The sequence below is a fragment of the Lichenostomus cassidix genome, chromosome 3 (assembly GCF_008360975.1).
Source record: "Lichenostomus cassidix isolate B80296 chromosome 3, HeHo_3.0, whole genome shotgun sequence".
Lineage (NCBI taxonomy): Eukaryota > Metazoa > Chordata > Aves > Passeriformes > Meliphagidae > Lichenostomus > Lichenostomus cassidix.
In genome coordinates this window covers 98,784,425-98,811,885 of record NC_139483.1, presented here as the reverse complement: position 1 = coordinate 98,811,885, position 27,461 = coordinate 98,784,425, and the positions used below count along the sequence as shown (strand labels likewise).

The 27,461-nt window shown below is 37.5% G+C and overlaps 1 protein-coding gene across 1 annotated transcript in view; it reads right to left on the bottom strand.

Annotated features, from left to right (window-relative positions):
* GREB1 (growth regulating estrogen receptor binding 1) overlaps positions 1–27,461 on the bottom strand; it is an 88,537-nt gene that overhangs the window by 11,652 nt on the left and 49,424 nt on the right. Inside the window, exons 10-26 of the mRNA XM_085056867.1 lie at positions 27,107–27,292; positions 26,192–26,542; positions 25,367–25,495; positions 23,701–23,826; positions 23,043–23,240; positions 22,772–22,952; positions 21,082–21,271; positions 20,363–20,499; positions 18,892–19,231; positions 17,269–17,384; positions 16,393–16,592; positions 14,527–14,616; positions 11,975–12,555; positions 4,918–5,020; positions 4,034–4,192; positions 2,184–2,326; positions 1,289–1,450 (exon numbers count right to left, since the gene is read on the bottom strand). Coding sequence (XP_084912993.1) covers positions 1,289–1,450; positions 2,184–2,326; positions 4,034–4,192; positions 4,918–5,020; positions 11,975–12,555; positions 14,527–14,616; positions 16,393–16,592; positions 17,269–17,384; positions 18,892–19,231; positions 20,363–20,499; positions 21,082–21,271; positions 22,772–22,952; positions 23,043–23,240; positions 23,701–23,826; positions 25,367–25,495; positions 26,192–26,542; positions 27,107–27,292 — 3,392 coding nt within the window. The remainder of the gene's footprint in view (positions 1–1,288; positions 1,451–2,183; positions 2,327–4,033; positions 4,193–4,917; positions 5,021–11,974; positions 12,556–14,526; positions 14,617–16,392; positions 16,593–17,268; positions 17,385–18,891; positions 19,232–20,362; positions 20,500–21,081; positions 21,272–22,771; positions 22,953–23,042; positions 23,241–23,700; positions 23,827–25,366; positions 25,496–26,191; positions 26,543–27,106; positions 27,293–27,461) is intronic.

Genomic DNA, 27,461 nt, shown 5'->3' with positions numbered 1-27,461 from the left:
GTGGGTATCCAAAGACCACCAGGACATACAGAGAATGCATGGTGCACATGCTAATGATATTAATGACTTCCAAGAAATTATTTGTATAACCACTCCTATCCTAAAGAATGTAATGAATATTCATGAATTTTACCTATAACACTGTGTCTTTGGGGGTACTGAGGTGTGTGTGTTTGGTGGAAACAATTCCCACACACCTGGTGCACCGAATAAAGCAAATACCCACTTCTCTGACTTGGTCTCTGAAGTGTCTCTGGGCTCGATTGGAGCGAATCAATATAAGAAAGATATTAAACTATTAGAGAGTGTCCAAAGGAGGGCAACCAAGATGGTGAAGGGCCTGGAGGGGAAGCCATATGAGGAGCAGCTGAGGTCACTTGGTCTGTTCAGCCTGGAGTAGAGGAGACTGAGGCCAGACCTCACTGCAGTTATCATTTCCCTGTGAAGGGGAGGGGCAGACACAGATCTCTTCTCTCTGGTGACAGTGACAGGACCCAAGGGAATGGTCTGAAGTTGTGTCAGGGGAGATTTAGGTTAGCTATCAGGAAAAGGTTCTTCACTCTTGGCTGGGCACTGGAACACACTCCCCAGGGAAGTGGTCACAGGATCAGCCTGACAGAGCTCAAGAAGCATTTGGACAACATTCTGGGGCACAAGGTGTGATTCTTGGGCATGGTGCTGTGCAGGGCCAGGAGTTTGACTCAATGATCCTTGTGAGTCCTTTCCAGCTCAGCTTACTCTGTGATTCTGTGGTCAGTTTGCAGAGCCTGTCAAACAGATGACCTTACAAAGGTTTTTCTACAAGCAAGACATGATTCTTTATACAGTCCTGAAGCCATGACTAAGATTCTTTGAAAGCCTTATTTTTATATGAAAGTAACTGAGCATTTATGGAGAATAAGACAGGATATTCCACTGCTTTTCTCTACAGAAAAAAATGCTTCCCCTTGGTATGGTAAACAAAATCATGTCTTTGAATTTCTTTGCTGAAACCATTCTCACTTTAACATTTTAAACCCATAACCAAAGACCTTTTGTCACAAACAAGAGTGTTTATACCAAAGGATCAACCTTGATAATGAGCAAAAGAGAGAGATTATTGGTGTTTTGACAATTTTGCCTCATGTATCCCTTTTTGGGAGAAAATACACGCTTAGTATAAGGACATCTTCATTGTGCCTTGACAGCAGGAGTAATAGTATAGAGAATACTAACTCAACAAATTTTGAAATTGGTGGTGTCTCTCTCCCATATATGGCCATAAATATAAGTAAAAATATCCATCTACCTTGTCTGTGACTAGTGGTAGCCTCATGCTTTCCAATTGTCTTCCTGGTTGGCTAAAGACAAAATGATGCTCCTTTGATTTTGGAATGATAAAATGCAGCTGGATCTCCTCTCCCAGCATAGAATAGGAAAAGGCAAATGCATGCAGAGTGGACTCATAAATCTAATGATGGGAAAAAATACGATAATTCCAGTTAAAGTCAAACAACAAGGTCTCAGTGTAGTTTATATACATTTACAATATTGCTAAACAGATTACAGTCACTTACTGTATGGCATTAGATTTTACTACATTATTCACAGGTGTTAAGCAATATCCCCTAAGCTAGACTTTACACTAAAAAAACCCCACACATTAAACTGTTCCCCCTTTTGAAACCACTGTTTCACCTTCATCTTGCAGATGGTACCAATACTTACAGGCTACTCTTGGCTTTCAGAAATATTGACACACAAAATCCAGTATTTGCATTGCTGACACCTTCTTCCTCACATTCTAACAGGCAGGAAATTAGAGAGTTACTCTAAGAGCAAGTTGTGTACCACATTCCAGATGACTCCATGCTGGGCTACTCCTACATCAGAAGTAGCACCTGTTGCAGTTATTCACATGCAAGGTTTACTGGGAAAGTAATTTTAACCTGTAGTACACATGCAGATCACAGCACTGAATAAACTGCTGTAAATGACACAAGGATGAGTCCTGTGATCTCTCCAAACCTGCAGCCTGCTCGAGGCAGGCAAACCTCAAGAAATAACAAAATCTGTAAATCACCTGTATGTGTACACAGATACAAATTCTAAGCCAATTTAAATACAGTGAATGTACACAAACTGTGTTTGGGTTGTGTCTGTTTCAGTTTCTGATCTGCAGAGTAACACCTGGAAATCTTTACCTGGTACCTGGGATTGAAACCCATATACTGATGACACTGTTCACAGTGATGGTAGGTGTTATATGCTGCATACTTGGACAATCTCATCCTAGTTGTTTGACGGCACGTGTACATATCTTCCTGTCTTCTGCTTGTTGATCTGTCTATTAAGAAACAAATTAAATATTACATATATTCAAGGCTAGAATATATTCCCTTGTGACAGACTGTTTCTGTCACTGAAATCAGCTTCTAGGAAAAATGGTAATATAAAACACATACAAAACAAACTATTAATTCATTCTGAGCACAGTATGTTTTATAAATTGCTATATACAGCAAAGGGAAATAAAGGAAGTATCTACAAATTCATGATTATGATAATTCTGTACAGCTTTCATATAAGACTGAGATTTAAGCAATGCCCAATCATTAAAATTATCATTGTTGCTATTATTGTTTGAATGCTTACAAAAGTAACAAATAATAAAAAAGAGCCCTATGGCATTTGCCATTCAGTGACAGACATCACAGTAGATTACATGAAATGAATTTGGCAATTTAGTGATGTTGCTCCTCACTGTATATCCATATTTTTCAAAGGGTCCCCTTTGTGAAAGACTGAGGGAAGATGAGGTGTAATTTCCGCTGAAAAGGACTTTGTTATTTCATCTTTGACTCAGATTTTCAGCATCAGATCGGGTTGCTCAAAGCTGTTCCTTGTCATGTGAACTTTGAAAAATTACCAAGAGTGGAGTTTCCATGATCTCTCTGGGCAACATGCTCCATGGTTTGACCACTTTTATTCTGAAAATATTTGTCATACTATCAAATTGTAATTTCCCATAATGCAACTAGTGTCTGTTGTTTCTTGTCCTTATGCTGTGTATCTATAATAGTTTGTGTCTATAAATTCCCATTGGGAAGCTGAAGACCAGCATTTGGATGCACCTGCTAGACTTCTCCACATGAAACAAACCAAATCAACTCCAATTTTTTTCATATCTTGGTGGCTGCTCACTGGCCTCACTTCTCCATGTCAATGTCTTTCTCATACTGGGAAGTCAAAAACTTGACAGAATACCCAGATGAGGCCTTAGAGTTGCCATCACAGAAGAATAATCACTTCCCTTGACTTGCTGCTAGGTTATTAGTAAGCCATTAACCCAATGGAGAACTGGTGACTCATGTTTAAATTGTTGTTGACTAGGATCATCAAGTCACCTTGATCAAAACTGCTCTCTATAGAGCTGGCCCCAAACATGTACAACTGCAAAAAATTATTCTATCCCAAGGGCAAGGGGCACATTTGTTGAACTGTTCAACAGGGTCCTGTTCCTGAGGTTCCTTCCTGGAGATTCCACTTCTCTAGCCTGTCAAGATCTTTCTGAATGGCAGTTGTTACCTCCCTGCTACCCAGTCCCATGGGCTTGTGTATGACCAGCTGGCTAATTCAGAGGACTAATTCACACACCAATACTCCAGGAATCTAGATCTGTACATGTTCATCTCACGCTCTCCAAACCTTACGTAAAACCTAAAAGTTAATCTATAGACACTCTTCAGTACCTAACTAACTTTATCTACACAAATCACTTCATTGCTACAGAGCAGGACAATGCTACTTTATAAATCCATTCAAATACACAAACTTATTTTTTTATTAAAGACTACCCATATAATATTCCATAAGTTATTTAGAAGGATCATACTCTGGTACTTTATCTGGAAAACTTGAAATCTTTTTTCACTATTACTTAGTCAAATGCAATTCTGATATTATAACTCTCCTTAAAATTTTAACAGGATTCTCACATTAAAAGCAAATAAATATATATATGTGTACCATTTTAGATTTTTTAAATTCTAACCTTCACTGTTTATAGTCTGAAGCTTTGAACAAATCAGACTTGCGTCTTCATATTTTGGATCATGGATAGTGTAGTCAAAAGGCATCTTCTTGAATGTTGTCAACTCTGGCCACATATCTCCAGGCTGATGGTAGTATTGATCAGATTCTTCTTTTATGTCTATGATATTATTGAAAAATAAGAATTCATCGATTTTTAAAACTTCTTATATTGCTATAGATGGTTTTGCTGTACCTATTATTCTTGCTTCACTTTTTCTTTCATTAATCTGATGACACAATATCATTATGCACCAAGAGCTAAACATTTGCACAAATGTACCTCACTTCTCAATGCAACTCTGCCTTTTAAAAATTATCTTCATGTCCTGACTCAGCTACAGAAATACATCTGGGAACACAGAGAAGTAATACACTAAATAAAGCAAGTTTGGACTAAAATTAGCTTTTACAGAACAGAAACTTTCTTCCTTCAGGTATTCTTGTGTACCTAGGAAATATGACATTGCTCCTCATGGTATAAGTCTGCAAAAATTCCAATGATTCTTTTTATATACTTTACCATAAAACTTCATTCCAGTTCTAAACTGAAAACCTGTGGCTGGATATCATTTAATCCACATAAATGCTGTTGATCAATTTCCACAAAAAACAGAGGTATGTTCTTTGCTTACAGAGAAGACTAAATTCTAAATGATAAATAAAGTAATAAAATACTATTAAGTATTAGTTGAAAATCACAGAAAAGTTTTCTTACAGTATTTAAATAAAGTAATTGCAAAGGTGAATAGGACAGAATAGGCATAGAATATACAGATAACTATATTACAATTTAGCATAACAATTTTATATTGTCTCCAGAATATTTTTATATCAGGAACTTACTAATGTTGATTTCTTCCTCATCATAAACATCCACTTCTGTCAGTCTAATCAGCATTCGGGACAAAATACTGAGGAACTGCAGATAGGCTCCTGTTTTCCCTATCTGTAAATATATAAATTACAAAAAAACAAAAGTAAATGTTTGCTTTTCACCAAGTTAATTCTCCATATATCGGGAAACTGTAGCTATGATGAAACTGAATATTAATATTCAGCACTTGGATATCCTTGTATTTGTATATTTCTTGGCATAAATTAAATGCTTAATGCTCAACAGTTTTATTCTCTTTATACAGGAGCTTAGCTTGGAAAATGCATTTTATATCACAGCTCTAATTACAGGCCCACAGACAAGAATTTTCTCTTCTGATGTTATAGCTTCTGCATAGGCAATGAACATTTATAAATCCATACAAGCTCATAAAATGTACAAAAAAACCTCCTCAAATTACAAGATAACTAAAGAATTACCCCAAAGCGTCCATTTCCATGTGATTTACCAGCACACTGCCTGCTACTGAAGTACAGTGACTATCCTGAGGAATAAAGAAGCAACACATCCCTGGGAGAGCCTGTGCTGGCCACTCCCACTCCTGAAGGACATGGTGTGTACAACAATGTGCTGTTCCACTCCTCGTGCTAAAAATACATTATTTCCCTTCCAATCTTTTAAAATTACCTTTTAAAAGCCTATTTTAAAATTATCTTAAGACTATGACTTTGTCCTTTCTTTTTTACCCCATCAACACACTGTATAAAATTTCTCTTCATTACACCAAATAGTATTGCTGGAAGGGATAAGCCATAGGCAGTGATTTACTCAATGGACTCTTCTGTCTTTCACATGTAGTTTGCTGATGATAACATCAAGTAAGTAAGGCCATATCTAAGCAGGCAGCTTTACAAACCATAATTGTGTGTGTGTGGCCCGTTCAGGGGAGGTTAACATAGATCAGTCACAACACATTCTTCAGCAACTGCCTGGTTTCACAAAGTGGCATCACATTTTGGATTAAGTCTATTTTACTACTGAATTGAAAACCCAGCTTCACTTCCATTACTGCGAGGACATGTCAGAAGCCTAAGTTGTTGAATTGCTAAACAGAGTATTAAAGTTACTACTTTTCATCTATGTCAAGCAAAATTTTCATTTTCTCTCAACATTTGGGGAAGGGAGCCTTTAAATTCAAAGCAAGAGATCAGACATTTGTTTTGGTCAAAGTTCATTATCTGTCGTTTTGAACATATCAGACTGCCTTTTGAACAGTTGCTTTCTATGGGTAGATAATGGTATCACTATCCCTGTTCAGAATCAAGTGTCAGCACACAGCTCTCTGTCACCCAGGAGTAACAGAAAAAAAATGTGACTTTGAATAGAGGAAATGGCAGAACGGACTATAGTCAGCCCATGGACCAGATGCTTCTAACTTCCAGTTTTGATTTATATGTAAAATCCACTGAGAACCATGAGAATTTTTCCTCTGACCCTGGAACAAGGTTCAAAACTTGGCTGCAATGGCTACTGATTGATGAGCTAAAACAAAACCATCTTCTTTTCCCACATCTGAGGCAAACACAGAAAACAATTTCATTAGTTTTCTCTCACATCTGAGGTTACCTTTTTATTCCCTGATGAACATACTCTTTTAAAGTAACTCTGATCATCTTTCCATTAAACTCAGGATAGCCTGACAAATTAACAGTTCCCTAATTTCAAACAAATGAGAGATGATTTATCAAAAATATACCTGTCTCCTCAATATCAGCTATCTACATAAAATTTAATTCTTAATCAATTTGAAGTACACACTTAGAATTGTCAACAGGACAACAGCTTGAAAACCTTACTTTTTCCTTTTCATATACATTAAAATTTTATTCTATCAAACTCTCGTATTTTTCTTTCCTTGGGAGCCCAGTCTTTGCCTATGGTTTTCCACAATGTATGTGGGAGTGACGAGGCTACTGCTGTGTGGTGTTGAGATGAAAAGCATCAGTCGACTGGCTCAAGTGTACACAAAGCTGTGGGGCCACAAGTCAAAAATGTTGGAAACCAGAGGAAGACAAGTGCTAAACCACTAAACTGAAACATATACACTTATGCTATTGCATGCATCAGACCTTACCCAATCTCATATCTGTCAGATTAAGTTTCCAATTCACCACTGTGAGCTTTATGAACTGTTAGATATGAACAACACTGTATGTAAAAAGCTGTTGGGAACTTTCAGGAATCTCTCCATGTTTTCAGAATGTTTCCCTGCCAGGACAGAGACTGGGCTGAGCACATGCAGCATTCATTTTTGGACTCCACTGATGTACACATTTGCCTGCATCTGCTGCTCAAGAAATGAATGGGTTAAAGAGAGAACACCTTTTCCTGGTCATTTTGAAAAAAATATTTCCAAAATGAAAATGACAGGAGAATGACTTCTCATTTACAATCAGATTTACTCCATAAGGGAAGACTCTTGTTCAAGTGAATTTGTGGCATGCCCAGATGGCTAAACGCACCTTTAAATTAATTGTACTGCTTTCTATGTGTGCCATCTCTAGGCAAAACGGAATAGCACAGAAAGTGCCTCTTTGAAAATACTGAATAGCTGTCAATAAACACAACTTCCACATCTCTCCAAAGAGCCCCTGGTCACTATCTGCCTGTCAGGTATCTGTCACTACCCTTTTTTACAAGAATTTGTCCACTGTAAGTAGCTGCAAAGAGATCCTGCAAGCAGGATATGCACACCTTCGAAGCATAAAGCCCCACATCTGCCCATCCTCTTATCTCCCAGCTGTAACAAGTAGGAGATCTGAAAAGAAATTTTAAAGTGGATATCTGAGTGGTCTGCAGCTTTATATGGCTTTAGGGAAGCCAAGCACAAGGCTGTGCTGATCCTAACTAGTGACTCTGGACTAACATGACAACAACTGATAAGGAAGTACTCTGAGCAAAGTGTTTTTCCCCATATCCAGTCTTGGCTCTGGATACCAAAGTTGCAAACAGATTAAAAGACTGAAGGAATCTAGAACTGGGATGCATTTTTACAATTCTGGAAACAAAATGTATGTGAGAGGTGCCGCTACAACAAATAGCTCTACTTTCCAGAAAAAGGTTCCTCAAACATGTGGCAGTGCTCAGTGCTTTGTAAGATAAGGCACTTGGGGGCCAATATTCCCAAATGATGGAAGTATTATTCTAATTAGTTTCTGTTTGCCTGACTTTGGAAGATAGAATTCTGAAGAATCAGACTTGGAAGAAGAAAATCCCAGAAAACTAAGAAGTAAAAATCTCAAATCTTGTGAAAACTGATGATAACTAAGGAATTTGGGGCCTGCAGAGATTTAGAGGTTTTGTTTCTATTTTCATCCTTAGTGCCAGGGATTATTTGACCCATAAAATACTAATAATATGCTTATGCTTCAGCTCTTCATTCATGAAGAGAGTAGCTGTAGCAAGAGGAAGGAATATGAATTCAAATTCTTCCCTGCAGAAGATTTTGACCACTGAACTCTGCTTGCCACAGTTATCGAGGATAGGGTGCAAACAAACTAAGAATCTGAGAGAGGAACATTCCAGTCAGATAAATTGCATGTGTGCCTCCATGCATATTGATGGGATGACATCCAAGAGCGCTGTTGCAGAAGCTCTAATAGTAATGAGCTTCCTTTAACTTGCTGCAGACGCTGGACACCAGGATCACTAGAACTACTTTATTATTCTTACATGTTGGTATAAAGTATCACCTGATTTCAGGTTTCACATTCGGAGAAATACAGTGAAAGGGGAAATAATTCCATAAGGCTTTTCTATTAATTTCCAGGTGAGACAGTTCTTCACATACCATGATAGTGGTTTTCAAACTGTGGCCTGTGAATCAATGATGATTTGCAGAAAACATGCTGATGATCCACAGACAGTTGGTCAAATGTTGATGGCTCTTCTCCTTGTTTCCACATGCTACATTCTTCTAAAACACAGCTAATAATAGATATATTAAATATTTCCCTAATATTTTTTCTTATATAAGCTGAATGGTATATAAACCCATTGTAATAAGACTTTAATAAAAGTATAGTAAGAATATGGGCAGCAGTTTTCTTCTTCAGGAAGTGTCTTAAAACATGCTTGATTCGTTCCCTGGATGTGGTGCCACAGGACTGAGCTGTGCTCACCAGCAGCTTCCACACTGCAGGAAAATGCTAGTTCTAAGTTGTAAAATCCAGTTAAAAAACAAATGTACAAAACCTTGATTTGCATTTTGGGGAACTTTAAAATTAATGTTCTGAAGAAAAAATATTTGAGTAAATTTAGAATTCCATATAGGCATTGCTTGGGTACACCAGGGACTAGACTTTGAGCTATAGATATGATACATATTGCTCATGGTGATGAACATTAAACTACACTCACTAACCAATGGCTTCACTTCAATTATCTGAGCTAATTTACAGATAACTTATTCTATACCTATCCAGTTTTTGCTGCATTTCCTAAAGTCTATTGTAAAAATAATGCATTTATTGCCTTCTAATGTATGTAACTGTCCTTGTAAAAATGCATCAAGTCGTCCAGCAGAATATTTTGATCAGTACATAGGGTAAAATGTCTCTGTGAGAGAAGGATGAGCATATTTCATTACTAATTACCCTGTCAGTGAGAATTGTAATTTTGATTCTCTAATTTTAACCAGCAAATTGCTTTCTAATTTAAATTTTAGTAAAGGAATTGCTGCCTGATAAAGAAAACAAGTACTTCCTAATTTTTGGGAAGATACTACTCTGGCAGTCTTCTACTTTGGCTGAGATGTTGCCAACATTCAGATATGAGCTCTCTAATAACTGTTTCTATTTCTGCATACACTTCTTGATGCAGTAAGTATTGAGTCCATGTGAAATGTTAGTATTATCAAAAGTAATGATTAAAAATTGCTTCAGGAAGGAAAATTATTTCTTCCCAAAAGAGAAGAGTAATTCGCATGTCTGCATATTTCATTTCAACTATTCCCTTCAAGAAACACTGTATTGTTATACCGAAATTAATAAAAACTCCACATACTTTTAAAGCTGTTTGCTTGGTTTACAGGAGTTTTTAGTACTTTGGGAGGTTAAAATAGTAAAGGTAGAAAAGTTGCTGGGTTTTTCCATGAAAATGGAAATAAATTAGAAATTTCCATGGAATAATAAATGGAAATAACCCTTAAACTAATATATAACCCTACATTTTTATACTTACAAAGAAGACATAATACTCCTAATTTTATGTGAATATATTTGTTCTGTGTGAAACAGGTATATTCTTCAGAAAGAACGGAGGAAAATAAAAGGAATAACCATATGAAAAGCATCCTTTAGGAACTAATCCAACTGTAGGACGCAATGCAACACTAGGAAATAACCTGCATTGTGAAGACAGCTGAAAAAGAGATGGAGTTTCAAGGGAAAGAATAATCAAGGTTGAAATTCAGCACTGTACAGAGGGTCAACAGGAGTCCTATTCCATACTTGGAAAAAAACAGAAAGACTTGATAGTGAAAAGTAGTGAATACCACACCCTGGAAGGGAGCAGATGAATAAACAAGCTGCTTGTTTAATTATAGTTAGTTAAATTGCAAGTGTCAAGTGTGGGAAGCATCAAAACCTTCTCGCAGTGTGTAAGAATGCTCTCAGAAGTCTCTGAATGACTCTTCAGAGAACCACAGATTTACATTTGTGACCCAAAAGCAAATGAATACCAAAGAAATATTTTCTTATTGGCTAATCTGAATGTTTAGGGTGGCTTTTGGAATAGTATCTTTATGAAGCTTGATGTGAATGCAACATAAAATCCTGACAGAATTTGTTACAGCCTGTCATTTTGAGGTTTTTTTGAGATGAAAATGAACATCTCTCTCCAGATTGTATTCATTTTTGCTGCAGCTGAGTGTGAAATTCAGTTTGTTGATCACAGAACAAATTAATATTTGGCAAATATGAACTATTTAGATTAAAGGAATGGACAGCAAAGAACTGATCATCAGAATATTTTCTGGAATCCTTTATGAATTAGAGTAACATCTGCTGGAATTCCCAATATGAAAAGCTTATTTATGCTCTTTTTACTCTGCTGCACCAGAAATTTAGGTATACAGTGGAATACAATCATTTAACAAATACGCAGTTGCTTTTTGCCGTGGATGGGCACAGAAGAGTGGATCATGTGTCAAGCTAATTCAGTTAACTATCTTTAGATTAATTCTTTGGGTTGATATTACAATAGCTGGAAACAACTTTGTCTTGCTTTGCACTTATGTTGTTTAACTTATGAGATTCACAGGAAATATATCTGCTCTCAGTAGGCACAGTGCCTCTTCCTATCTTGTTGCTTCATTACTTCAGTAAAACATGGGAGGCACAATATTACCTTTAGCTGTAGCATGTGCACTTAACTAAGAGATACCTTGCTCAGAGATCAGTGCTAAACATTCCTAGAGAATTTAGATGAGAATTAACTTCTTAAAAGTAGACCCATTCCCATATATTTTTCCAAGGTAATTTAAAAACTCCTGGGTCAGCTACTTGTCTTGTAAATGTGGCTCTGCTGCTTTGAACTGGCCTTCCTGCATGTATTATTTACAACAGCGTCTATTTCTGACTGCTGTGGAAAGGCAACAAAATAACTTCATTATAAACTCCCAGCTGCTTTCAGATTGATCATAAGAAAGTGGCTTTAAGATCTTTGATCTTTATTTAAAATGTAAATGCATATTCAACTTCAATAAACTGGAACTATACATGAAATCTATCTCTTGAGCAAACTATCTTTAAAACATTTTAACAGAGAGATTGACAGAAAATTAACATTGCTGCAGCTTCTCTGTCTTGGAACTCAGGCTAATAGTAAAGAAAGAAAGAAAGATATTTTTTATTAGAAGGGATTAGGAAATAAAATATAAGTAATTTATTCTCCACAAAGAAACACCCCTTCGAGCATGAATAATAGTAACTAAATATTTTTTCTGAGATTATGATAAAATTAAACTAAATAATTCAATGATAATACCTTGTTCTTTCTACACACCTGTGGTGGCCCACTCAGCAGCAGCCTCCTTGGGTGAAAGGTGTCCATTCTGCCCTCATTTCTATTGTTGTAGTCCATATGGATTGGCTTGGGAACTGTCCATTGGCGGTAGTACAGAGACTGCTCCGTGCACGTCATCATCTTACTCATAAGAGGACGAAAAGAACTTGCCCACATAACAGAATGGTAAGGCAAGAGGGAAGAGGATTTGGGAAGTCCACTGCTGTCTGTAGAAGTAATAATGTCATAAACCAGTTTGGGCAGGAAAACTATGGGAGGCTGTTTTGATGCTTTGGTCATGGAGCATTGAGAAGTCTGTAGGATGAAGGAGTTATGAGTAGGTGCAGAGGAGGAAGAAGAGGAGGAGAAAGGTGAGGAGGATGATGAGGTGATGGAGACTTGGGCACTTTTTATGTTTTGTTTCATATCCAGCTGTTCAGTTACTTGTGGCAAGTGTTTGCTGATTGTTGTTTGTGCCCCCTTGTCTATTTTCTGCTTCTGCCTTTCATAGTTATTTGTAGTTTCTTCAGTGCTGTTGCTTAGGGCTTGGGGAGGAGATGATTCAGTGCAGAATGCTGTAACTAAAAGAAAATTTCTATTTCAACACAGTACAACTATCTCTGCTAGTCAATGCCACAATTAAACAAAATACAACAAATAATTGTCTTGATAGATTGTCCAGCAAACATTGCAATCTTGCTTTGATCTTCCTGGTACAAGAAGCCATAATGGGACTAGTTTGGAGTATCCATTCAAGGCAGAAAGTGGATTTTAAAGTACTGAAGTGCATAGGAAAGATTATCACTGATTGTTCTGTCCTCTATTTACCTCATACATTCCTTGCTTAAGGTGTTCACCAGATACTTTAATCACTCAAGACAAATACGAAATTACTGAAACAATTTTTAAATTAATTGAAGAAAATAAGTATTCCCAGGCTATTACCCCACCACACTACAGACATGTCTACATAGACTGCCATCTAAAAACAGTCCTCTGAGTCAGCTCTGCTCTGACACCTGTGTCTGTGTCACTGGAGCACTTAGGCTGATCTAATAAAACCTGGCAGCTCTCAAGTCCCTGGTGCTAGATAACACATTAGTGCATTCCTACAGCTTTGGGTCAGCTCAGAGAGCATACTGAAATCATGAATGTTGGTTGTGAATACGTGATGTAGATACTGCTGATTTAGATACTGCTGATTTAGATACTGCTGCTACTGTAGATAATTGCTGATTTTCTAAAAGCTGTATATTTTTACATTAGATATTTTAACTATGAAGATGACTTGAAAGTTTAATGCATATTAGGTGGTTATGAGCATCTTTAATGCTTAGTGAAAGAGGGAATGCAAATATTTCAGAGTCTTCAAAGTAGACTGAGAACTGCTTGTAGAATCAGTCTACACAAGGTTTTGGAAATATCTGCCTCAAGCTGAACATAGATTAAACCAGATTTCCTCTCATGGTGAAAACAACTTTCCTAGTTCTAATAAAAACCCCACATTTTGAACAAACAAGTAAGTAGTTTCTATTTCATGAAATAGCAAGATATCCTCTGTCTATTAATCTAAGTAGTCAGTAAAGGTCATTAGCAATAAACACAAAATTATCACCAGCACCATGAATGGTTGCAAGCAACACCACTATGACATCCCTCAAAATACCAGTACTCAAGGGCACAGAAAAAAAAGAAAATTAAAAGATTTCTTTAACCGCAGATAAACTGAGGGCACAGAGCCATGGGCAGCCCACATGGACACTGTAGAAATGATGAACAGCCCAACTTCAAAGAGGAAAAACATTTTGAAAATTAAAGTGATGAAGCTTATCCAAAGTTTTCATGGTTTTTCTTCCTTTTGTAACCACCACTGTGCCTGTAGAAATTACAGGTCAAAAATGCATGGTATCATGTTGCAAACTCCAATAAGATCAAAAAGAATTTACTGTCACTGACAAAATATTTTTAAAAGCTTCACGATATTGCAACTTCTGGGAAAATATGGTACAAATTATATTCCCCATTTTTATTCAATTCTCCTCTTAATATTATCTACATTAAAATCAAGTAATAGTAGTATTAGTTCTCAACATTCCTTCATGCTTTCTACATCAGTATGCAGATTTAAAAGAAACAGTTTAAAAAATTATCCACCTCAAAAAGAGCTTCCAAATAGTGTAAGGAAGTAGTGTAATGAGTGAACATTCCAGAGCAAAACCAAAAAGCTAAAAATACCAATGAGAAGGAACATGCTTTTCTCCCTCATATTAAAAAAAAAATAAAGCATGTTTCTTTTTCCATAAATTCTTATAGCTTCAGTGAACACACCCAGCCATCACAGTACTAACTGAGGATTTATACCTCAGTGTAATAAAGAAGCACCTAGTTTAGGGACCTTATCACATGACAACTTTTCAAGCAAGAGAAGGTCACATTTCCTATATTTCAGAAGTCTCATTCTTACTTTTTTTAGTCATCTTAAATGATCCCATTAAAATAGGCCTTACCAAAACCTTAAATTTAAATTAACAGAGATGATCTTATGGTCTTACCGGAAGCTTTTGAAGAAAGAGATGAAGATGCAGAGTCATGGGAACATGATCTTTCTCTTTTCATGGGACTTCTCTTTTCTGAAGTAGAACCTGTTTCATGAATGATAGTAAGGGAAAACAAAATCAAAATATAATTTAGCTAAGTCTGTAAATCACAGCTATATTGTCAAAGTAAGGAAAAGTACACAAGGGTTTGTGTGGGATTTGTCCTCTGGCTCTGTTTTCAGAATGGCAGTATGCGTTCCTACCACGCAATATTGGATCAGCCCATGGTCTAATTTACCTATGCTGAGCTGCAATAGTTTCACAAATATCCGTGCTGCAACCAGGAGCTAGTAATATCTAGGCCTGTTGCAACCATGATTTGTCTTCCGACCCATGTCTTACATTCCTCAATAATCCAGTGTCAAAGAAACCAGCAGGCAACAAGTTCTATTTTGCCAGTATGTAATGAAATTACCTCCTATCCCACACAGCTTTATGGCCAGATTATATCTTGGCTTTTGGTGATGAAAACCTGTATCTGGATGGCCATCAAAGCCATTTACTTGATATTCCTAGCTCAGGCTTCTAAGTTAAAATGCTTGTTTCTGTACAGTGTTAACATGATAAACTGAGACACAAGCATTGCCATCAGAAAACCCAGACTGTAAGCCTATCTCCTGTTCTGAATTGGACTCTGGATGATCATACCATACTTCATGGTCTAGGAGAGCAGCCTTAGACAACTCAGGAGCCCATTTGACTCAGATCACGTACAATCTCAGCATACTTCAACTAAATGGACAGAACTACACATCACAAGAAATACTTATCACATCTGAAGCAGGCATCTATTTAACAGTTTGAGTATGACCTTGGGTCTTTCATTTCTCTATGAAGAGAACAAATTGCATTAAAGAAAGTAGTTTTGTTCAGCTTGTTCTGCTATAATTTTCAGTGACTAAGAACTTCCTAGGTGAACAGTAATTGGCGTTCTTCCTCCTCATAGTATAGAAAAGAAAATTAAGGCAAGTTGTTTGAGATTTAATTACTTTGCAGGGAAAACAATCCTTTGTTTTCCACAAGAACAATAGACAGTAAAGTGTAAATAGCTATTAAATAACTGATAATGCCCATCAATTATAACTCAAAAAACCCCAAAAAGCAATTGTTCCTTGGTAAATTATTGTTGGCTTTTTACACATTTGTATGCTTAATTGGTCTCTTAAGAAATGATGAATTCACCAACTCTACACTGTCAATTAGAATTCATGGGTGTTTTCAAGGAGAACTTAGAAGTTTATATGTTGAGACATATTTTCTATATTTTCTATATTTTCTTAAATTTTCACCTTACAAACTAGAGACTACTCAGCTGTACTATATACAGTTTCCTGGAGGGAATCTTTATGATTGACATCATTGTAAGCATAGACTCGGTAGCATCAGTCAGGGACAGTTTAGTTGGAGCTGCCACTACCCTCAGGGTAGGGATGTGGTCACTGCTTCTCAGACAGCAAATCTCACCCTTCCCTGCTGGGGAGAGAGAGTGCAGAGTACTCTGAACAGTGAATGTCACTGGGTGTTTCGACTTCAGCTCCACTTTGAGGCTGTCCGAACATACAGGGCAAAGGAGGAACAGAGGAGGGAGCCAGAAAAGAGAGACATAACAGATGCAGCAGTAGAATTGCAAGTTAAAATGCACAAGCAGCAGCAGTCCCAGGCAGGGAGGGTCAGAAAACACAGGTTCAACAAGATGAAACAAAACTAAGGAGCAGAGCTCACTCAGTAAGACTAAAGTGAAAAACCCTCACCCATGCACTTCTGCTTTTGCTAATAATTTTCAATCATTTTACAGCTTCTTTTATTACCAGTAATAAATACCTTCTGTCGCTATTTCTTCATCTTCATTATCAGTACTGCTTAGTTTCTCTGGGTCACTTTCTAACACATCATTCACAACTGCTTTCTCTGTGTGAATTTCTGAGCTCACAAAGTATGCTGCCAAACCAAGTTCTTGCTCCAGGGTTGTCCTTACCAAAGAAGATGAATTTATTAAACGTAGGTCACAATATCTCAGTGATCTGGAGAGAAACAAGAGGAGCTAGTGTGAAAACTCACTGCAATCTTCTACCTTATCTCTTTTAAAAACACAACCAAAGGGGAATTTTTTCATTATTTGCTTCAACAACAGATGAGAGAGAACACAGTATTTTGTGCTTAATAGGTTTACCACTGCGGTGCATAAACGTCTCTTTCTCTTAACCCAGCTATGCAACTTAATCTAGCACACTGAACATTAGCATCAGCATAAGAGAAAGAATAATCATTGGGGTTCTAAAACTAACACATAGAATGGGATTCTGTCGAATGCACAAAAGCATTTAGTGCCCCAGGACATCCTGTCTTGGCTTTCAGCTGCCATTGCAGAAGGCACTGATATCTCCACACATCCTGGAGCACATATGCCAGAATCATGCAGATTTCTCAGCTATATTAAGAAACCTAAGCAGCTATACTTTTTTTTAACACACCCATTCTCTCCTTGAAACTGGGATAACTCTCATAATATTTTTGAAGCTATTTACATCTTGCTATAAACAGAAGGTTATTATCAATTATATGGCAAAAAAGGGCAAAGAAACACCTTTACACTGAAATATGTTTTCTTCTCACACAAGTAATTATACAGTTAATCTTTAGCCATTTGATAAGCAATGGACGAAAAACTGCCACCGAGAAAAGAGTGGATCTTCTTACCGTGGCAAAGACTCCCCTTGTGGATCCATCCCACTAAATATCAAAATACAAGGCAAACCTTCCAATTCCAAATAGGTCTGTGGCCTCCAATCTACATCATCAATTTTCTGCCAGATCTGTATAAGGTAGAAAAACCCTGTTGGATATATCTGTGTGTTGGACATATCTATAACTACATAATAGTTTTTATATAAATCTGATATATATACATATATATCAAATAAAAAAGCAGAAAGACATACTTTATCATCCATTGTAAGAATCCACTTGTACAGTGGAAGAGAAGCCACACAGCAGAGCCAAATTCAACACAGCTAGATCTCTCAGTTCCTAGAGCATTACAGGCAGCAATCTGCCTGCTGTAAATCTGAGAACACTGGGACAGTTTGTTTCAGCCTGAAAAGTCTCCCAGCTTCCAAGCTGCATAAACAGCACTGAGATCAGGGCATATGGCAAAGACGGCACAATGAAGAGCAAAGCCAAGCAGGAGTTTTGGGGGAGAGAAGAGTACAGAGGGTTGCTTCTTGAGGCAGATAATATATGGATGTCTGAGTCCAAGGAAGACAATGAGCTAGAAATGAGACCTTTTCACCTTAGAAGAACATGGGAAAGTTGGAAGTATTCAATACACTCCACTGTCCCCTTTCACAGTCCTCTGCAGTCTGCCACTCTCCCCTAAAGAGAGAGGTATTCCTGATAACTTTATGAGAACTCTGACAACTAGATCTATTGTTTGACTGTTTAGCATCAGGCTGTATTGCGTTTCTCACACCAGTCAGTCCTTTTTGCTGTAAGACTGATACTCCTACAGATAAGGAGTAAGGTCAACAGTACAACAACTCAGCCTCTGACAGCTGCACATGTTCCCCTACTATAAATGTCAGAGAACATAATCAGGATGGGATTCAAAACTAAAACTGATTTTTCGTAGTAAGCTGTGCCTAATTTACAGCAGAATGAGATCAGCATTAGATGCTGATCATCATCAGATGATGGTCATTTTACGAAGAGCGAAGGATGCTTTTGTTAAACAGATGACCCATGACTCTAGACTTCAAGGATATAACCCATGACTCTAGACTTCAAGGATATAAATGAATCCATAAACCAAAACATGGTTCAGAAAGCACGAAATCCTGAGCTGTGAACACCAGGGTGCTCTAGGATCCATAGAGCCATCACTGATCTGTAGGTAAATCAGTCTTCTTGCCACCTGCTGGTGACAAGAATAATGTAACTCTCAACTAGTCGCTGATTAAATTTTTTTTTGCACTGTGATGTTTTTGTGAGAAAATTCAGCTAAAATTGAACTTTTTATTTGGCTTTTTTAATGTTCTTTTTACAGTGCTTTTAGATAAAAGCATTTCATCTGTTTATGAGGGTTGCTACTGGCAGTCAAGTTCTAGACATGTTAGTTAATATTCCACTGAGCATTAACCAAGGTAGGACAGGAGAGATGTCACAGACAGGTAAGAGGTAAAAGGTAAAAGTCATGCTCCTCATGGCAGTTTTTATTTTTACTATAATACTCCACACTTCAGCTCATGACCAGAACTCTCACAGGTAAGGTCTCCCCACTTACCCCTCTAATGAAGCTTCCCAACTTCCCATTCTGCAATTTACCTTTAGCTGCTCCACAAAGTGCTTCCCTATTGTGATTCCGGAATTAGGATTTCCCAAGATTATTTCAAAATTATCTTCAAGGGCAAGTCTTTCCCTTACATTGTACAGACGTTCATATGCCACTGCAGCCAGAGGGATACATGGAATTCTCAACACTACCATGAGGCCATGGCCACTAGGACATTGTCTTGAAGAGTTTATCAGATTTTGGGTGATCTCCAGAGTTTCAACTGAGGTGTAATTCTTCATCTGAGAAAGACCACACACTGCCATCATAGCTGCAGAGTAGTGTTGGATGAGGACAAAAGTCCTTATCACTGCACTGTGTAATCTGGGGAACCTGAAATAAATGGTGAATTAAATAGTGAAATATTAAAGGGTGAAGTGAGAAAGCTATTTTTTACAAAATATACTAAAGTCAGGATTTTCTCCTGTAAAGAATCCTTCCTATCTACTATACAACGGAATCTCACCCATTGCAGTTGTACACTATTTGACTGCAAAGCAGTCAAAACTCATGTTGTCTCTCCATTTTTCTTAGTAAAGATTTATTAAGCAAGTAGTCCAGTAAAGTTACATCATTTTAGATTATCCATACCTTACTGCTGTTATCAAATTTATCACAGAATATTAGCTGAGGGACTCAGTAGTATCATCAATCAAAATTATGTTCTCAATAAGAAGAGTATTCTTCATTGTGTGTCATTTTTAAGGGGCAAAAGAGAGATGGGGTGTTTCTCTTGTTTTCTTATGGAAGCCCTGATCCAACTTACTCTTGTGTCCAAGAGGACTAAATATTTAGGCAGCAACTAATGAGCACTCCAACTTCCCAATCCTAGCTACCTCTGTGTCTATCCCCAATCTTTGGAAAGGAGATCCATGTATATCCAATAGCTTCCTGTGTTCTGATATTCGTAGAAATTAAACCCAGATGCACAATAAAAAGAGTGCTTGCTATGGCTTGCTCAGAAAAGTGACTATGGCTTGCTCAGAAGTTTTTATTTCTGATTTATATGTACCTACCACACTGATCTGTTTAACTTCTCTTTGTGTTCCAAGTGCAGTATACACAAATTCTACACATCAAAATCAGCCAGGGTCAGCAAGTGACCATACTGGACAAAAGTAATAATGCATTTAAAATTACATGATGATGTAATGTTAGATTATTATCATATAGAGGTAGTTACAGGTCACAACAAAAACACACTGTAATTGCATTGCTAAGCAGTGTGCATGCTCATAGAAAGAGGCAGCTTCGACTGATGACATTGCAGGCCCAATATATACTAAATAGATAGAAGGAGAAAATAAGAACAGGTGAAATGCCTTGCATATGTAAATGATGTATAAGACAGGGAGAAGCAAAAAAAAACCCCACAACCCAAAAACCTGGGTTTCTAGCTAGTAACTCAAGTCACTAAAAAGGACTTCCCAAGCTTCCCAAGTTAAAAAAAGGAGGGCCCCATACCTCTTTCCCAAAGCCATGACCATTGCTTCAAAAGAGCTGTCGTACCGAAGCAGTGGAATACTATGTCCAGAGAGGGTGGACTCAATGAATTCTGACAGACCAAAATATTTCTTGTTTTCATGGTATAAATCTACACCCTAAAGCAAACAAAGCAATAAAAATACAAGGGTAAAGTCTATCACTAATTAATTTACAAGTGATTAACCATGGTATCATATATACTTACAGTCACATTCTCTAATATGCATACATCTACTCAGACATATTAAAACAAGAAGAGAAAGAAACAGAATTAGGTTTTCTTGAGAGAATGAAAGTTTGACCCAATTTTTCCCCATTTCTTTCTCTCTCCCCATATATACATATACACAGACGAAACAGCTATAGGGAATAAATATGCACACATATGAAGAAAATCCATCTATGTACATATATTTATGTAGCAATGCACTAGAGACAGAATTGAAGATTATTTCCATTTATGTAGCTTAAAGATTTTTAGCAGAGCTACTAGGGTTTATGGGACATATAGAAAAGAAAGTAAAAAGATAGAAAGGATAAGCAAAGGAAAAATGAACTTGCCATGGACTGAACAAGATGTCATTCAAACTTCATTCTTCTTTACAAAAATCATGGGGACTTCACAGTTTTGTCAAGTACATAAATGGAAAATAACTTATGAAAAGCTCACAGAAAACACCTCAAAGCATCCATCTTACATTGCTGTATGAAGAAGGCCAGTGGATCTCATTGTAAGGGCTGATATGAGTATGCTGTGTCTGCAGCGCGTAGGGGAAGGAAGTCACATGAAGGGTCACAATATTTGGTGCCTCTTTCACCTCCCTGCAGTTCAACAGTCTATCAACAAGTCCTGTCGACAGCTCTGTTTGAGGATAAATATGCATAGCACTGCAAAAAAAGGAACCCAAAACTCTCCAAAGTGATCAGGAAAAGGGAACATTTGTACCAGTGGAATAGTTTAAACCTGGATGTGAAATCTAAGTTAAAGGAACTTAGGACTCTTACCCTGAAATTGTTGCACAGAAGGAAGGGAAAAGAAATGCAAATTATTTCACTTCACCTAAAAATTTCTGTGAGTCTGATAAGCTCTCCAGCTAGCAAGTTACCAATCCCTTGCAACTACCAGAATATGACAGATAAAGGATGAAAGGAAGCTGATGTGGCAGTTGCCAATAGTCTGGTAATACCTTTGATCAGATTGTTAGTACTGCCCTTAACAAAAGATGATGCTAACCTACAAAAATCAAGATAGAAAAGTACAGATAGTAAGTCAGTATGATAGAAAAAGAGAAAAAACCAAAGAATAGTTATTCTTAGAGCAAATCCCAGTATCATGGAACGCTTACAGTTGATTCCTTGCTACTGTGCAACATTTCAGTCCAAATTCATACTATTTAATTTTTGGCATTTACCTGCCTATGTATCTTTATTAAATATAAAACAGAGTTAAGCAGTAATACTTCCCTACCACTCAAGGACATTGTATGAATAAATGCCTCAAAGGCTAGAACAGCTGTAAAAGTTCCTAAGACAAGGGAGTTGAACAGGAAATGCTCAAATTCAAAGTTTAATTGAAAATCATCATTCTTAGACAGAAAAGACAAGACCTTCTCATTTCATTCACAAGCAAGATTCCACAGTTTTTGGTTTCAGAAAAACTACCATGATCCCAAGGTTGGAATATATTGGTGTTTCCGGAACTCAGAATGTTCTCCAACCTCCCCAAGAGCCTCAGAAGCAGACAGCAAAAGCAGCCCCACTTCTCAGCAGGCAGATTTTCAGAAGCTATGGAAACAGAACTCTGTGAGGAAAGCAATGAGTTATGCAAGTGAGCTGATGGGGAATTTGGTAAACACTAGACAGAAACTTCCCTCTTTCCCTCAGAACTCTACTTGGCATCACTACTCATCCACAGAAGCTCTCAATTCTTACAGATCAGTGATTTTGGAGGGAAAAAACTGGAAAATTTCCAATCAGTTATAAAAATAGGCAGCAATGTTGGCTCACTAGTTGTCTACTCACTGGGTCGGAGTTTTGCAAGTTTTACAGCCCAGAGGACACTGACAGAGGATGACGAGCTCTGTGTACTTTGACATGAAGCTTTTCTCTGAACAAATGACAACTAGCCAAAGAAACAATAGCTGTGGTTGAAAGTAGGTAAGAATGGGGAGCAAAAAAAAGCTGAAATGTTCCATTGAGGCACCATATAATAAGCAGGGCGAAAATAAGTAATGAAGGACCTTAAAACATGTTTATTCAACACATGGGGAGACAGATTTGTCAGAAAGATGCAAACAAAGTTGAAGGAAGGGATAAATCTGAAAGCTCATCTTGAGAGATAATGCAGACAATAATCATTTCTCTAAAAACAAGTTACAGTTTTCTTACCTCATTAGATCCCAGTGTGCATGATCATGTATTAGGACAAACAGTGTATGTGGATTCTGCATAGAGTTTTGTAAAAAAACTTTGAATTTAATTTGGGCTTCTGCATCTAGTTTCATAACATACTGTTCCACTCTCTGCTTTGTAAGATGTTCCTTTTCTAATCCAAGTTCTAATAAAATACCTAAAAAAGTGGAACAAGTGTCAGTATTTCCAGATATGAATACATCTAAGAATGTCCTGTAAATCTAAAATAAAGATAACTAATGAGAACCTGAGTGCCAGAGATGAAACAAAGTCTGTTGATAAGTCACTTCAGAGGGTGGAACGCAAATCAAGAAATCAATTTTCTCGAAGGAACCCAAATCAAGATTTTGAGTGCTGGAGTCAGCAATTGAGCAGATATGAGACAGCAATTTCTGAGCCACGGCTAGCTGGAATGGACGAATTTGATGTCCTTCAATTTCATAACCTGGAAAAAGGCAAAATTCTGTTTAGATATATGCCCAAAGTCTAATCTAAAGTAAAATGCTAAGAGTTTGGCAAAGAATGACTGATCTACCTTTTAAGGTATTTTGCTTATTTACAGGAGTTCATTTATGAAAATCCATATAGAATATACAAAGAAGTCTTTCTGTATTTTGACTTTTTGGCACTCTAAGTGTCTGAGACCTGAAAGTGAATTTACACAGTATCATTCTGCTACCACAGAAGTAAGACTTAAAGGTTCAAAAACTGTAATACCCAGTGGAATGAAGCAAAACATCCATCAGTGCAAATCTGAGTGTATCAAGATATGAGTTGCTGTTTGCCTCAGGAGTTGCTGTTTGCCTCAGAGCCCAGGACTCTGCCCAGATGGGTCTAACTGTGCACCAAGAGACTTGGTCTCCAGTACCCTACTGTTGCCTCTTAAGAACATCCTCCTTACTTACTTGTACACACAGCTGTTCCTGTTCCATTCACTGCTGTTGGTTTATTCACCGAAGCAGAAAGTGATGAAGAGATGTGCCCTTGGTTTTCCTGATAAAATTTCTCCAGCAAAAGATCAATGTCACCCTCTATCAAAGTGAAGGGATAGTGGAATAAACATCCATGTTAATAAAAGCTGCATTTCATACTGATTCTGTTTTGTAGATCTTAAAAACTTTATGTATGTTTGCTAGCAATCCTGCCCTTGACTTATTTGCTGTTTTATACAGAAACCCTCTTGTTATTTTCTATTGCATCTGTTTTTACAAAGTATCACAAATAAAATGAAAACCAGACCAGGGAAAGACAAAGCATCTCTGCAGTCCAGCTAGGACATCTACGGAATGTGGTAGAAAACTACCCTCAAGGCCCTGATGCAAACCAGCAATGACAAAGACATGAAACTGGCTTAGTTTGTGTTCAGACCATGGATCCATACTGTTCACTAACAAGGATTACAAGAAAGTCGAGACAAATCTGATAAACATTTTTAAAACTAACATTTTTGAAAGACAGAAAAAAATGTAATCTCCAATTCAGCCAAAAGAAAAATATGAGTTTTGTAGCTGTACACAATGCTGCAGCAAGCAAGGTTTGTTTTATTGAAGTATTGCATATCTGCAAACATATCCATTTCTATAGAGCAGGGGCCCTACTTACAGGTGAAAGCTATGCAGAGAGTACAATATGCCTGACTTGGGCATTAATATTTTCTCAGCCATTGAAAAGATGTTTGAGAATGTCTGCACTGAGCTCAGAAAGGCAGGGCCTGCCCTGTGAAGTGCTGTCCAGTGGATATAGGTGGCAACTATTTTTAGGATGCTCATTTACTTGTCAAACAATAGCAATAGTAGAGAACTCTGATTCTCTGTGATTCTCTGTGGTTCTCTATGACTTTGAGAACCATACTTTGAAGATACTAATATAAACATAATTACAAGATGATTTAAAGAAAATGAGATCCCCTTAAGTGACCACTCAAAATGTCATGACAAATTCAGAAGGGTTCTTGTGATCTATTTACCAACATGATGTGAATGGCAAAGCAGACTGTGACATCCTGTTAACACTGACAAATATGCTGCATTTGCCCTAGTTGGGAGATATGATTTAACTTTCCATGTGGCTTGATCTATCCCCAGATAATCCTGCCTGTAGTAATCCTCAGTACACTCAGTTTAAAAATGACCCAGTAACCTTGGCTCTCTGCAATTTTCCTCTCTGTCTGAGGCATCATAATCAAGTTCACGGTATGGTAAGCTGAAGGGGCAAATCCTGCTTTCATAAAAGAGCTCTGATCTATCCTGGTCTAAATGAATTCTGTGCTTAGGGCAGAAGAATTTATACATTCATATGGATATGGACTTACATAATGTAAGGATGGATTTGCATAGCTAAGAATAATATGCTCAGCTATTTGCTGGCCTATTTTTATGAAGCCAAGAGATTTTAGAAACTGACACTTTTAGGAGGAATTTCGATTCAACTGTAGTTTCATGGCTTTGTCCTGCATTTTTCACGTATTCCTTATAGTGTCTTGCTTCTGGAAAGGAAATGAGTACAGCTATTTTCTCAGATTTAAAAGTTTCAGGGATTTGGAAACATGCCCTTTTACAACCTGTTAGGTACCTGGGCAGAGTGTGCTAAAAAAGGACCCCAGAGTTTCCACCTTCCCTGTGACCAGCTGATAGTTAACTTCTTTTTGGTAGTCTGAAGGACTGAGCATGCTCTCAGACAGAACTCTTGCCTGATACTTCCCTAAAAGACAAAAAAATAAAGTAATTTTGAAAACACTTCAAACTAAAGTTAAAAGTGTTCTAAGTCTTAATAAAAATAGTCTACAACTAAATGAATACCACAGACAAAAATGGCAGAGATGAGTCTTTTATGTCTCTGACACATATATGCACCAGACACATGTAAAATAGATCCATGTTTTACAATTCTTTGTATTTCATTCCCACTTTGGAAAATATTTGTTGATACAGTATATAAAGAGACCATATAATATTGAAAAGAATTGCCAATTATCTTACAATCATAATGAATCTTTAAATGGCCATTTAAATAATTTATTTATTCGTGAGCATAACCCAAAACAGATTGTTGAAGGGAATGACATTGAAAGAAGCTAAGGAAAGGTTGGGTCTCCTGTTTGCAGTAATATTCCAGCTGCACAGAGCAGGAGAGCTTTATGCACTGGGTCTGCTGCAACTCACTACTTTTTGTTAGTAGCCGTGTTGGTTGAGATGGTTGGTGAGAAAATGGGCAATGCAGGCAAAATGTGATTTGCTGGGAGAGACCCAACTGTGCAGTGTCAGCTTGGGTTCATCAAAGCCCAGTGCTGGTTGGTCAAAGCTCTGCTTTGTGAGGCAACTTCTTGGAATTCCAACCAAGCCCCTCAAAGCATTGCATTACTCTGGTTTGGACAGAGATACATCCTTGGGATATTACCTGTTATCACAATGCAGGAATCAATGGCTCGGTTTCTACTGGCACATATGATTACCACATAGTTTGTCTTTATTAACTTTCCTTCAATGAGCAGCTTAAACATTTCTGAAAGCCCTTCTGCCAGGGAGTAGCTGCACTCAATGATATGGACACTGTCATTGCAGGAGCTGGCTGCCAGACCTGCCAGCCAGGGCAGCTGGGCTGAAGTCACCGGGGTGATCTGGCTGGGCACCTGGGGGAAGGCCTGGGGAACAGCCTGCTGGTACTGACGGATTTCAGACAGGTGGGATTCCCGCCAGGAACGCATGAATATTTGCTCCAAATCCTCAATCAAAGGGACCTGGTCTGCAGCTAAAAAAAAATCAAGAGGGAAATATTATGAAACAATTAAACAAAACTGTTGAGTTAAAAAACATTTTTTTTTTAAACCGTGCTTCAGATTTCTGCAAGCATTTCTCTATTGCCTTTAGCAGATATGAAGCAATTCTTTCATTTGGAAATGCCTTTGTGATACTTAGATAAAGTTGCCCTAATTTGAACCGGAGTACCAGTAATTAGAAATATTTAAGAGGTTGAGTGCTGCCTGTCTCAGCATACTACTTCTAAACCACAGATTGTCTGCAAGAGCAGTAAATTACAGCTCTTTTCCTTTACTTTTCATTGCTGAGGTCCCAGATGATAGCAGAAAATAAACTTCATATGTTTACAGCTCAATCTGTCTGACCTTCAAGACTTAGTTGTTTCATTTCGTTTCATAGCCATGAATGAAATAGTTCAATATCACATTACCAAAGACTCATATTTAGTACTGTCCTGCCCTAATATTCTCTTTCTCATTTGCCTGCATGTAATATATTCAATATATGTAGAATGGATGGATGTAGAACAATCTGTCTGGATGTAGAATAATCTTACCCAGTTGAACAAGGTAGTAGACAGTCAGTAAGAGCTGCATTTCCTCAGAAATAGGCTGTATTGAGGATGCACCATATTGTTCATATGCTCTAGATAAAGACTGTGAATTTCTGTAACAGGTGTACAACAAAGGACTCACAATCACATCATTAATGTTCCCACAAAGATATGGGAAGTTGCCATGACCTACGAAAGAAATGTATGTACATATTAATTTCATCATTTTCCATGTGTCCATTAAACAGTTTTAATAATCAGCCTCTTAAAATGGATAGTGTTAGCAGTATTTGGGGCTGGGACATGTCTTTACATGTCTTGCAAAAAAAAGAGGCCTTGTTGTGGGGTTGGGGTGGGT